Below are 13,927 nucleotides of genomic sequence, written 5' to 3' on the forward strand. Positions count from 1 at the left end.
ACGGACAGAGACCCCTGTAGACGCTCATGGTCCTGCTATTCTTTGCAAATCTTTACTTCCAGAAACAAGGCATCCTAAGACAGAAGAAATCCATTGTGCAGCCTGGGTCTATATACTATGAGCACTAACGTACTCGCCTGCCAAGATTCTTTTTTTTTCTTTTCTTGTGGCAATCCAGTGTATACAAACACTGCTGTTCATTCCAAAACTCTGGTTTTATTACCAGCCCCCCCCCCCCCAGGCACAGACATTCCTTTTGTATCTGCTTTGAGTATGTTTGAGAACATCAATATTCCTTACAATATTGGTGTATTGGGCTGGGCTTTTATAACATTTAAAATATATATGAGCAATATCAGGTTGGATGTAGTCCTGTAAGAGGTGATATTTAGCAAACATTGGTCAATACTGTAACATTATCTCTGCAGTGCCAATACAGTACTTACTCTTCAGATATCGATGACAGATACCAATCCTGTTAAACCAGACCTGTGAAAATGGGAAGGAAACAAGAGTGTAGCTTCCTGGAGCTTTTCCTTTCAAAAACGACAGACAAAAAACCCAGCTACCGGTCACAACCTTTCCCAGACCTCTGCATCCTTCAGTCGGGCCTGCCACTTCCTATATCTCTCCAGATTGCTGTCAGAATCTGATTAAGTGAACCTTCTCACTTTTTTTTGGTCTTTGTCTTTCAAGATAGATACTTTATTGCACTGTAGTTGGTTCTTAGGGTCAATAATCCAAGCATGATTTCTCAAAAATAAACAGCCTAATAAATATTTACAAGCAATTAATTAATGAGTATCCCTTTGCCAATATAAATCTGAGTGTTTCCTGTACACGCATTGCGGTGAACCCTAATTGCGCATTGCGTTTGCAGTCTAACGAAGTGCAGAGAGAGCCTTCCGTACGTCAGAACATGTCAATGAAAGAAGAGTCCGTCCAATGTTACCACATGTGTGCCCCTTTCACACAAAACACACACACTCAACTCTCATACTCCCCCACCCCATCAAACTGTCCTGTCTCGGAAACTACTGCCTGAATGCCTGAATGGGAACGATGTTTACAAAATCCTCATTAAGGGAAAGGGGATTAGACTGATAACACACAACAAAACTTGCGCGCGCACACACACACCAAAATCAGAGCTTCCCAGAGATAAGAGAGAGAGAGAGAGAGTGGGGGAGAGAGCAAGACAGTTAAGGATGCCACTGGATGAAGCAAAGCCATCCTGTTCCTAGCACTCAGAGCCTCTCAGAGTGGAGAAGCAGCGCGAGAGTGTGGGGTCACAAGCCAGAGACAGTGGAGCAGCAACTCCAAACTTGTCAGCTCAGCTTGACACCAGCCCTGCCCTCTCGAGATTATAAGACGGGCAACCCTTTCCACCCCTGCTAAACAGCCAGCTAATCAAGCCGAGCGAGCGCAGTACCGGGTTGGGTGTTTTTCTCCCCCCCCAACGTGACAAAAGGAAGCTAACACAAGCAGCACCTGGGTGTCAGTAACGACTATGGACACTGCCAGGTTAAGAATCATCATCGTGGCCCTGTGGTTCCTTATCCACGCCGGGGGTTGCAGCCCAATCATGGCGCCTGAGAACCCCCGTCCTGAGATGGGAATGGATGGACGCAACCTCTTCAGCGACCCTCTGCTGGAGCAGGACAGCGAGCTGGATTTCCAGACCTTCATGCAGACCCTACGGAGCCAGTTCCTGAAGACCTTCAACCTGTCAGGCTTCCCTCAGCAGGGCGCCACCAAAGTGGAGCCGCCAGAGTACATGCTGGAGCTCTACAACAGGTTCGCCAACGATCGCTCCTCCATGCCCTCCGCCAACATTGTCCGCAGCTTCAAGAATGAAGGTAAGCATCAGGCCAGGGGGGCATCTTCACATCTGTTCAATGCTGCGTTTATATTGGTACACAACGGTGTTCTCAATTGCAATGTAGAAAGGACGCAAGGCAGCAGGGAAGGTAGAATCAGACCCTTTTCTACAACCCACAGCAGGGTTGGGATCAATTCCACTTTTTCAATTCCTGTTCCTTTCTTCAGACCCATTCCCAATTCCACATGGCAATTCTTCTTGCCATTGATGCAGCAGGGTCAACTGGAATTGGAATTGAATAGAAAAATTAATTGGGGAGAAAAACTGGGATTTAATCCAACCCTGGTATGCTGTCAGTGCAGAAATTGTTTAGAGGGCCCTAAGAGTTTGGGGGTGATGCGCACACATGCATAACCACACCTGGGCTGTGAAATGAAATGCAAGCTGTGTGAAAGTCAGTGTAGATGAGAACGATTGCTTCATAAACGGTGAAATAAATCAGGTCTCCAGACCGACATGATGTCCTGTGGTTGAGAACGCATCTGTGGCAATTTTTTCTGACTCTGTCAGACCAACTGTCTAATCATATCAAAAGGGAAGAACTTAAATTGATATTTTATTTGCCTATTGGATTAATCTCACAGGCTGAACTGCAGCCCTCCAAAATCATAGCACCAAGAAACGAGTCTGAATCTCAAAGCATCATAAATATGACTTTACTGCACCTGTATGTTTAGAGGAAAAATTATGAATCAAAGAATTAGAAGCCGATCTCAACTCCTAAGGAGTGAGATTACGTTGTCTGTAAGGAAAACTGGATGTGCAAAAGTGACATTATATGAGAAGGAATTAATGCAGAGCTGCACAGATGGTGAATGATGGAGTTAGTGGTGGAGGGGGGGTTCAATCAAATAGGTTTAACTGACAAAACAAATGTGACATCACTCTTACTTTACTCTCACATGACTTTAAAAAGCTTAGTCAGACACGCATCAACACAGAACACAGTGTTTCTCTTAAGACATGTGAAACTTCCTGCCAAGTGTTAAGGTCCGTACTAATATAACTTAGTTTTTTTGAATGCCGTTATGATATTTTGACACATGATTAAAGCACTTTCCACTGGTCGAAGTTCACAGCCCTACAAGCTTCCTGTTTTTGAATCACTCGAAGCTGGAGAGGAAATTACTTTGAGAAACTGATCAGTAAACAGAGCTTCAACTAGGTGGGATGCATTCTTTGTACCCAATACACACCACTGCAAGACAATTTTACAGGGCAAGCTTTACAGTAAAACTGTACAGATGATGTAAACTAGCAGCCTGAATTCACAGCTATTCATTTCTTTTATGTCTCCCTACTTCATAATTGAATGCATTAATTGAGCTGCAGCACAGACTTAGAGTACAATACATTTACTAGAAATAAAACCTACCTTGAAAATTTTGTAATCTCATTTCCATTATGCACATTTTTTATTGCTTTTAACCATTTTATGAATGAATCCTTCAAGCTTTGTACAACAATGAACAATGAAACAATGAACAATGAACAAACAAAGTCACTAATCAATTAGTGTGTTGTTTTGTTTCGGTTTAAAGACAACTTGCCTAAACTCAAATGGCCCAGCTGGTGAAGGTAGTTTAATACATTTAAAACACACAAAAGAAGGGGAAATGTTGTTCTTTATAATGATATATCTGTCCTTAACCAGTTTGGATTAATGTTGAGAAGCTTCTCTCTCTTTTGCCAATGATGTGCTGCTGTGACACGTGTAGCATTCAGAAAACACTGCATAAATCTTAACATACAGCTCTTGCACAAGCTTGTCTGGAAAGCAGGCTAGTTTAACCTGATAACCTCTCTACGCAAAGCACAAAGACGGTTTAATTTACACCTGACATCAATATACCACAACAGGCAGAGTGTTAACAGTTTGTCATTACATGATACACAGTGTATGTGAACATGAACACAGGAAATAATACTCATCTCATAATTATCTCATATATCAAGCTCTTTATAGATATACATGCCATACATCTGCAATTTTCAGTTCAGCAAATATACACGTACTTTGTTTGGTTTCAGATGCCTGCTTCCTTAAGAAATGTATGTTTCCACACATTGGGAAATTGAAAGTGCCAAGATATCTAATAATAATAAGTGTGTACATACACACTCACACACACACACACACACACACATACATACATACATACATACATACATACATACATACATACATATATATATATATATATATATATAAATATATGACTTAATATAATAAATAAAATCTTTCTTGTTTTTAGAGGCAAAAGAATATATGCTGATATTACTTTTACTAAAACGATTATAGACCATTGGAAGTAAATTTTTCTGTCAATAGAAAATCAGAGGACATTAGTTTCCTGTGTTCATGTTCATGTCAAAATTGACAACAAAGAAAAAAAATTCTCTCATAAGGAAACTAGTTTTGTCGCTGGTAGAAGTTTCAGAATGTCAGCAGTATTTACGCGTATGTGTGCAAAGCGAGGCTCACAGGAGTGTTTCTGCCTGCTTCCTTACAGACACATCCCCGTACAGCAAGGACAGCAGCGGCATTCGCAAGCACCCTCTGCTCTTCAACCTGTCCATCCCCCACCACGAGAGGATCACCAACGCCGAGCTGCGGCTGTACACCCTGGTGCAGCGCGACCGCCGCCTGTACGACGGAGTGGACAGGAAGGTGACCATCTATGAGGTGCGCGAGGGTGGGGAGGAACAGCAGGAGGCTCCGGAGCAGGGGAGGAGAGGAGGAGGAGGAGGAGGAGGAGGGAAGGAGGTGGTGCTAGCAGAGCTGGCGTCCCGGGAGGTGTACGGGACAGACAGCGGCTGGGAGGCCTTTGACCTGACCGAGGCCACCCGCCGCTGGCGCAAGTTGGACTACACCACGCACCGTCTGGAAGTGCACATCGAGAGCGTCGATGGCGGTGGTGGTGAGGGGGGCACAGAGGCCTACGAGGAGGGTAACCTGGACATCGATGTCAACCCCGAGGCCAAGCACGAACCCTTGCTCATTGTCTTCTCAGACGACCAGAGCAGTGACCACAAGGAGGAGAGGAAGGAGCTGAACGAGATGATCGGGCACGAGCAGATGCCGGAGCTGGAGAACCTGGAGACAAGCCTCAATGGGCTGGAGGGCCAGGACAGCGACGGCCCCAATGAGGAGTCCCTGATGCAGATGAGGTCCAATTTAATCTACGACACAGCATCCCGCATCCGGAGGAATGCCAAAGGCAACCACTGCAAGAAGACCTCCTTCTACGTGGAGTTCAAGGACATCGGCTGGGACAAGTGGATCCTCGCCCCTCCGGGCTACGAGGCCTACGAATGCAACGGTGTCTGCAGCTACCCCATGACCGAGCACGTCACACCCACTAAGCACGCAATCATTCAGACTTTGGTTCACACGACGAGTCCGCAGAAGGTGTCTAGAGCCTGCTGTGTGCCCACGAAACTAGACCCCATATCCCTGCTTTACCTGGATGACACAGGTGTTGTCACATACAAGTACAAATACGAGGGGATGGTGGTGGCGGAGTGCGGCTGCAGATAGTCACAGACTTCGAAAGAAAAAAGAAAAAAAGGATAAAACACTAAAATTTAAATAGGGGAAAAAACATTTTTATGTATAGTCAGTGTGGGAGTATTTAATTTTATCTGTCTGTAAATGTGTACATTTTGTATTTAAAGAAAGAGATTATTTAATGATTGTGTACAGTATAATTGTTTGCTATACGTGTCGTTAAATCTGTAAGAAAAAAGGGCTGTTGTGAATAGTATGAAAATAGTTTCTAGTTTTTTTTTTCTTCCCAAAACATATTTTAGAATTTGTAGATGGAGGGCTTGATTTTAGGAGCAGGCAGTTTATGTATATAAAAAATAGTTCAATAATTAGTATTCTGTATTCCACAAGCCATTAAACTTCCACAGTTTGACTAAAGGACACCGTTATCTGACGTAGAAGATGTACAGCAAGTTAATCAATTTAATCTACCAAATTAGAAGATGCTTTTAAAACACATTATTATCGTAATCGATGCACTAAGCGCACAGGAAAGGAACACCGACAAGTTTTGAAATTAGGTCAGCCAGGGAACTCCCTGAAATCAAACACTTATTTTATTGTCTTTCTGTTTGCCTGTGATTGCATCAGTATCTCGTAATTAAATGTATAACTGAGGATCCAGAAGATTCCACTGTGAACCTCTCATCCCCGATACGCTGCATGCCGAACAAAGGCCATAAATAGAACGGAAAAACAATTGAAAACATCAACAAGCCCCTGGGTTTAAACCAAGGGGCAAAGTGACAGAAGAGACTGTGGAATTATTCACACGGGATGGACAAAAGACCTGCATTATGATTATACTCTACAACACGAAGGGCTTTTGCAAGAGGAACAACTACCAGAAAGGCTGCTGTGCGAGACCATAATACGTACTGAACTGTGAGCACTTCAGTTTCAAGAAATACTACAGATGTCACCCGAAACAACGATGTGGAGCTCTGACTGCATTTTCTGCACCTGAAGGTTTATTCTAACAATGTAGGTTAATTTGTTTGTTGACTTGGACCAATTGGTTGGTGATTCCAAGAAATCTATCAAATCTTCTCTGGAAAGTGGTCCTCGAGGACTGGAACAATGCACCCCCACCCTATAATAGAATACAAAAGTTCCTCTGAGGATGTCAAACTCAATACATATGCTCTCACACACACACACACACACATATATATATATATTTGCCCCAAAGGATAATCACTGTATTGTCACAGCAATGTACTTGCAGCAATTATTGGAGGAATCTGTACAACATTCTTCTCTTCCTTTCAAGCTATAAAAACGCACACAAGTGGGACTGAACGGATGTGCAGAGTTCAATGGACCTCCAGAGAAACTGCCCTCGGTTAAGACATAATTTTTTCTTCTTAGATTTAGCCCTTAGTTATCCAGAGACATTGTTTTCAGGGCTGTGGGTTTCCCTGCAATGCGCTGCCCACATCTTCAGAAGCTCAATCTCCTGGACAGAGCAGTGAGCATCACAGCTCCCTTCCAACTCCAACGGTTTTCCTTCCCCATTATTTTATTGTGGTTTATTCTAATCTGGGAGGAGGGGTGTTCTCAAAAGTGTCCTAAAACAATAGATTTGAAACAGAAATCTGTAGGGGGAGAGGAGGGGGGGCAAAACCCAAAAGGACTCTAAAAAAAAAAAAAAAACTCCCAAAAGGACTGGACCTTTCCCCTCCAGTTATCTGCCCCTGACAACCGCCAGCAAGGATCACATGCCCAGTTAGCAGCACTCTCCCGCTCCCTATAGCTGGGTGATAAGGAGGTGTCTGGGTTGAGAAACATGATTCCCGTCACTCGGCAGGACGGAGGTCCATGGAGCTGTCAGATTCTTGGGCTAATGGTACTGACGAGGACCCCTCCGCCCTGCACAATTGCCCTACACCTCTGCTTTCACTTTTATGGCAAAGATCTCACTTATCATTGGAAGCGATAAGTGGCAATGTCTTTTGAAGAGGGTGCCTTCCCAACACTCTGTGAAGCTCTGAAGGAGAAATACATTTATCAAATACCAGCGCAGACCAGCTTTCAGTTGGATTCACGCAACCCCCTCCACTCCACCTCCCTCCACAACCCCCCTCCCCACCCCCTTTTCTGTGCTGCTTTCATTAATCCTATTTATTGAATTATTTATTGAATGATTTGATTGTGACACTGAAGAACTGTAAATGTAAAATGAGACAAATGTGCTCTCAACAATAATGGGCACCATGTATAAAATACAGTCAAAATAGAAAGAAAGAGCTTGTGCTTATTTCTTGGGAATGTATTTGCTTTTCTTTTTTATTTCAACAGGCACATTAGTCTTTATCTTATGTAATTCAGCAGAGGTTAGAGTAGAAACCTAATTGCATCTAGTTTTTTATACTTCCTCATCAAAGCACTGGGGACAGTTTTACTTCACGAAAACTTCAAATGTAAACAATCAGTTGGGGGGCGGGGGGACCGAACAGATCTTCCACATGTCGGCAGAAGACAAAGCCCTGGGAATGTTATTGGCAACCTGTTTGTGAAACCAGCTTCCCCTGCCTGACGAACTGCAGATCCAAAAAATACTCTGGGGCGGTTGGGTTTAAGCTTTGAAATGCATGACTCTAAAAATGTTTTAATTGCTCTTAAAAAACAGTAACACAAAGATTGGTATCCTAGAGGAAGGGGAAGTGTTATTAACAGTTTCTTGCTCTTTTGATAAATGCTTTTTAAAAAAAGAGAATTGGACTTTATTGCTGCATGACTATCTCAACATCATGCTGATGCCTTTTTAACACAGATATGCAGTTCTTTAAGAAATATAATCAGTTATTTAAAATAATAATAATAATAATAATAATAATAATAATAATATTAATAATAATAATTGCATAGTTAGTCTGAAGAAGACATATCTGAAACAACATAATCCAGACAAAGACAAGGTCTTGACCAAGCACTGAATGATTATTCCAAGGGTGGCGCAAGACACTGACAGTCGCATCTCACATATGCCTTTTCTAACCTGGATTAACAAGATTAGACATCTGTCAAGGGTTTGGGATTTCCATTCTAATGAAGACTAATGATGCTCCCAATTAAGACGATGAAATACCATCTAAACAGATGGGTTCGGACGACTGAATACTGGAATAAGATACAAAAGAGGAACAGGATGAATTGAAAACTATAATGACAATTTAACTGTAGTACGTAGTAATGCTTGATTAACTGACTTTTTTAACATGCTATGTGGAAAAAAAGAATGTGGTTCCTTGCATAGCGTAATTGTATATAAAAATGCACTTCATTGGAAACCTAAGAATTTGATTACAGTGACCTTAAACCACAATCATACTGTCCCCAATTAATTAATTAGTAATAGACAGGCTATTGCAACTTTTAAATATCAAAGCAGGAAGTTTTTTGTGCACTTGATAAAAATATGAAGACATTCTTTAGTGTAATGTGGACAAAAAACAAATCAATAAATGGTATATTATTGCATGAGATTCCCCCCCCCCCCACACACACACACACACACACCAAGTAAAAATACAAAAAACAGCATGTAGATAACTGCATTGTCCCTCAGTGTCCATGGAAACGGTCCCAAACACAGTAGGGCTGTGGGGAGAGCAGGGAGTGTGGCGTGTCTCCACTCTCTCTCACAGGACAGCTAGTGACAGGTACGCATGTCACTGCTGTCAGCCGATGGAGGAGAGCACTTAGCTGAGAAACACGAACAGCAAATGTCTACTTGGTTTCCCGAGGGGCATGGCTGAGGTCCATATGAAGCGTGAATTCCTCCCAGTGTGCGAGATGAACGAAGGGCACCCTCCCCAGTTCCACTCACAGGCTTGCTCTGTGCACCGGCTGCAGCTGAACACTGCAAGGGCAGGTTGTGCAGGACTTTCCAACAATGCAGCATTTAATGTGATTGATTTTAATATAAATTACCTTCTTCTCTTCAGACAAGGGACGGATTAAATCAAAAATTTGACCCACCCACTAATAGAAAACTACAGAACTATACTCAGTTGCGGCTGCATTTTTAGTAAGATGCCACTTTCTTCTAATCATAAATGTAACCGCTATGATGTACAGGTTTGTAGTTTGCTATTAGTGGGTGGGTCAAAGTTTTGATTTAATCCGGCCCAAGGTTTTTAAAACAGAATAACAAAATATGTATATATATTCTTTTTTCCTCTCCTTGAGTCTCTCTGAATAACTAACAAATATTTTATTGTTATTTTTAATCATGTAATATAGTGCAGTCTTTTTGAACCTTGAGGTTTCTTACAGTTTTTCCCAGCAAACCACTGCCCTTGCATCAATGCAATTCACTGTGGCCACAATCCTGCTCCACTCCAATCACTGGCTCATAAACTTATTTAATTTAATAGATATAGGCCTACATATGTTTGTTATGTGGCAGTAATAAGACACTAAGATTCTAGTTTTAGGGACCCTCTTTCGATGCAAGAATTAACATCCAACCCAAAGAAATCCAGCTGTGATAAAGTGTTTAGAAAAAGGAATGAGATGTTGATATTGTGAAATTAAACTTCCTTTTGAGGGCAAACTCGTCTGTTTTTTCGCAGCCCTAGTCACTAATGAGATGGGAATGCTGGTGAGGTTCTGTTGCTAAAAGTGGACTCAGAACAGGGGGCAAAGACCCCGACTGATAGCAGGAGCATTACAAACAAGCTCCGAGCCAAGCTCATTAATGAAGTATTTAAAACAAAACAAAATACAGAATAAGGTCTGGTCACTTTCAATTTACGATATTATCAAGCAATGTAGTGTTGAAAGAGGAAGCTATAATCTGCAAGCTAAAGCTTTTATAAATGAGGTACTATGCTTTTGTCAGCATGGAGGGTTGCAATACCTGCTATCATCCTTTTCATCTCGGGGGTGGGGGGTTGAATGGGGTTCCCCAATGCATGATGTAGCAGTGTACCTTTAATAGCACTTCATACCTACAACACAAGTCTTCCTCATTGCAACTGCACAGATGTTTGTAACCTCTGCTAGGTGTGGATGGCACTGTGCTGCAGGTGTTTGGCTGCAGTTGTTATCATATAAATGAAGTGCACATACTTACAGTTTCAGGCAGTAATAATAAACCGAGGTGCCATTTTATTCACAACCTGGAGACAGAGTGTCTCTCCATAGAAGACATACGCACGGAGTTGGAATCCTCGCTTCTGAGATGTGTGTGTCTTGGCTGCACGTTTCAGGAAAATCCCTCCTCACCTCCTCATGGGTGTAACGTGCAGGGGCCCCTGATGTTGAAGAGTCCTGCCACTGCTGACGCAGGGCACTAATGGATACCATCACCAACCGCACCCCTTACTCAACCAGTAATCTCTCCATCTCCAAAACATCACTACCCACCAGCAGCACTGGGCTGCGCAATCATGCTGTTCACAGGGAGGCAGCTTACAGGGGAGCCAGGACATGCGGAGGTGGAAATCTCAACCCTGATGTAGTCGCAATATAGGAAATGTTTGGGCAGGAAAGGATTTCCTTTAGCAAAACTAAAACTTCCTTAATAAGGTGCCCCACATCCAGACTCACAGTATATTATTATTATTATTTTTTTTTTTTTTCAATTAGATATTCCTTCTGCAGTTATTCCAGTATGTGAGTAAACCAAGGTAACTCTGTAGAAGCACAGTATATATATATAGTTTCAAGGATACAAGTAATGTTGTAGAGTTTCAAAAAATGAATTTTAATTAAACATGGCAATTTGCTTTGAAAACTTCCCTCCTTTAAACCCCTCAAAGGCTATGGGTGGACTGGTGTCTCAAAAGCCCCAGCCTGAAGACATCATGAGAGCAAGTCAACAACAGTGCAGGTGTAAGATGCAGGGAGAGGAAAAGCAAGCCTAGGGACAAATCCAAGAGGAAAGAGGGTGCAATTGTTTTTCAAGAGCATGTACAGTAGGCGTGCCTGTACTTTTGTTTATATTTACATTGCATGTGTAGTCCTGTGTGGGGAGGGAGAGTGCACAAAAACGTGATTATTTACAGGAGAGGAAATGTCTTAATTGCACTTAATAGGGGCCAGGGAGGCCTGACCGTGGGGTCACAGTCTCATTCCTCCATTCAGAAGCGCTTTCATGTGCGAGATCTTGGCGATAGGAAGTAGGCTGTGTAAGTGGGAGATTGCCTGAGGATGCCACTGACACGCATTGTTCTACAGTCGAGCACCCCTGGACTGCAGTTCTGTACGTGTGTTTCGGCACACACTGACTACTTGTGCCTAGCCTCGCCCGCAGCGTGCCCGAGGGCCCCAGGAACAGTGACGGTCATCGGCAGTAGGCACTGGTGGGTGCTACGTAACACTACTTTAACTCCCAGTTATGCCAGGCATACTCAGTAATAACAATGAAAAGTCCAATGCTGTACACAAACACTAGGGCACAATCTGCAGTTTGTCTCCCATCTCAGAGCTTGCCACTCAAGAGACGTTTCTGGCACTGAAGTGGCTAAGGATCTCACCTGCGCCCCTGGACTGGTGCCGTAGCACGGTGTAAACAACAAAGTGCAACAACACCAACAGATGACAAGGAACAGCCAACGAAATACTGTCCAGTAATATGTGTTCTAATCAGCAGCTAAAAAGGAAATACTGAAAAGCACCTTTCTTTCCGCTCCAGACCCTCTGATCAGTTGCAGTTTCTGGAATAAATCCCCAGGGGGTCTTCAAGATGCCTGATCATGACTTAGATGGTCACCCTGTGCCTACAAATAAATTAGGTAAACATTTTTTAATTCAAGTGTCATGAACATTAGTTAAAAAAACATCCCTGACACACTAGGGACAATCACATAAACTCATAATGCTTGTACTATATGATTTCACTTCAGAGGCACTGGATCCCTTCATCTTTACATCATAGTGTTTTTGTCAACTTAAAGCATAAGAAAGTTTACAAACGAGAGGAGGCCATTCGACCCATGGAGCACATTTCCTTATTATTTATGAATATCTATATATTACTTATTTAACAATAATAATAATAATAATAATAATAATAATGTATTTAGACCTCAACATTAAAATGCACACATTTACACAATGATAAGGTCAAACAATGTCCATTGGTACAACACACACACACATATTAGGCCGGGTCGTGTTTTAAATTTACTCGCGATAATAGGCTCGATTCAAAGATGCAATGACCCTCTCCCTCTCGGGGTCTGTGGTGTTAGTTTTGGGGGCTTTTGAAGTGCTGAGGAGGGCGGTTTGATGGGCCTCTGGCTGGGGAAACACCGAGAGGAGACCATCTTTTTCACTCTGGAGTTCCCGGGGATTTACAAAGCAACGCCTGAGCAACTCCTCTGAGAGACGCGGTTTGTGGGCTGATCGATCTTCTCCAACACGTGTAGCCAACCTTTAATGATACAATAATGGACTTCGACAAAAGGAGATATAATTCCCCTGGTTTACTTGTCTTTGAAATGCTAACTTTGCTCCTTAACCTGGTGGTTCGCGACACTCAGGCTTTATTCAGCTCTTACCGTCGTGCGACACGCGAGCGCACAGCCTGCAGAAACGAGCGCCGAAGCGCGAGCCGTGACCTGCCGTGACGTAAGACGGCGAGAGGAAACGGCCAAACCTAACGAATGTACTTTTATTTTATTTTTTAAATCACAAATTATTGTGCACATTTTTAGAAAAATACATAATTATTAATAATATAATATCATCATCGTCATCAAGACAATACGAAACGTATGCTTGTAATGATTAAAGGGTATTTTGGCATTTTAGCCAGAGTCATACGAGTCAATGGAAGCCTTTTTAATGCTGTGCGTCCAGTTTGAATACATTTTAATGTTTCGTTTCGTTAGCTCAGCGCGATTTCTGTAAGTCAATGGTCGCAAAATGCCGACTGTTAAAAAACAGCTAATAGACCTTTTAAATACTAAAAAGCGGTGGATAGCACATTTGTACATTATGTATTCTATACAAGTCTATACAAAATTAAAAGTAAGTTGATTGATATATTTAAAATTTTTATTCTGTTGGAACTATCTCGCCGAACTACGCATGTCTTTAGCTGTGATGAGGCGGCGCAAGGATACGCTCGATGTGCGCGGATGAAAACAGCGCAGGCAGAACCGAAAGTAGTCCGTCAATGTGGAAACTAATTTCTCACGATTACCAGCAAATTAACCAATGCATTGAACTCTTTATTTGGTGTTTATAGTATTGTAATACTACAAATGGCAAACGGCCGAGCTTATTGTATTTATGCCTAGTGTTTATTTAAAGTTATTTAAAATAAATAGGGCCTAATGTAGTTTAATGTATTTTAATCAAGATTAATATATGTATTAGCTATATGCGTTTCAAACAGCAAATCAAAAGCTGCAAAATCTTACGTTCTCCCAAACAATGCATACAAAAAAAAAAGCTACTACAGTTTCGTAAATTTTCCACTAGGTGGCGACAAATGCCTACACATATAACACGTTTTTCAGGAAATGCAGTCTATT

The 13,927-nt window shown here is 42.2% G+C and overlaps 1 protein-coding gene across 1 annotated transcript; it reads left to right on the forward strand.

Annotated features, from left to right (window-relative positions):
- The first annotated feature begins 1,226 nt into the window (after nt 1-1,226).
- Nucleotides 1,227-9,993, forward strand: bmp10 (bone morphogenetic protein 10). Its single transcript, XM_066714246.1, has 2 exons — nt 1,227-1,859; nt 4,396-9,993. Exons 1-2 carry the CDS (start codon nt 1,511-1,513, stop codon nt 5,421-5,423), a joined length of 1,377 nt encoding a protein of 458 aa, XP_066570343.1. The 5' UTR covers nt 1,227-1,510; the 3' UTR covers nt 5,424-9,993.
- The last annotated feature ends 3,934 nt before the right edge of the window (nt 9,994-13,927 follow it).

The sequence above is a fragment of the Amia ocellicauda genome, chromosome 9 (assembly GCF_036373705.1).
Source record: "Amia ocellicauda isolate fAmiCal2 chromosome 9, fAmiCal2.hap1, whole genome shotgun sequence".
Classification (NCBI taxonomy): Eukaryota; Metazoa; Chordata; class Actinopteri; order Amiiformes; family Amiidae; genus Amia; species Amia ocellicauda.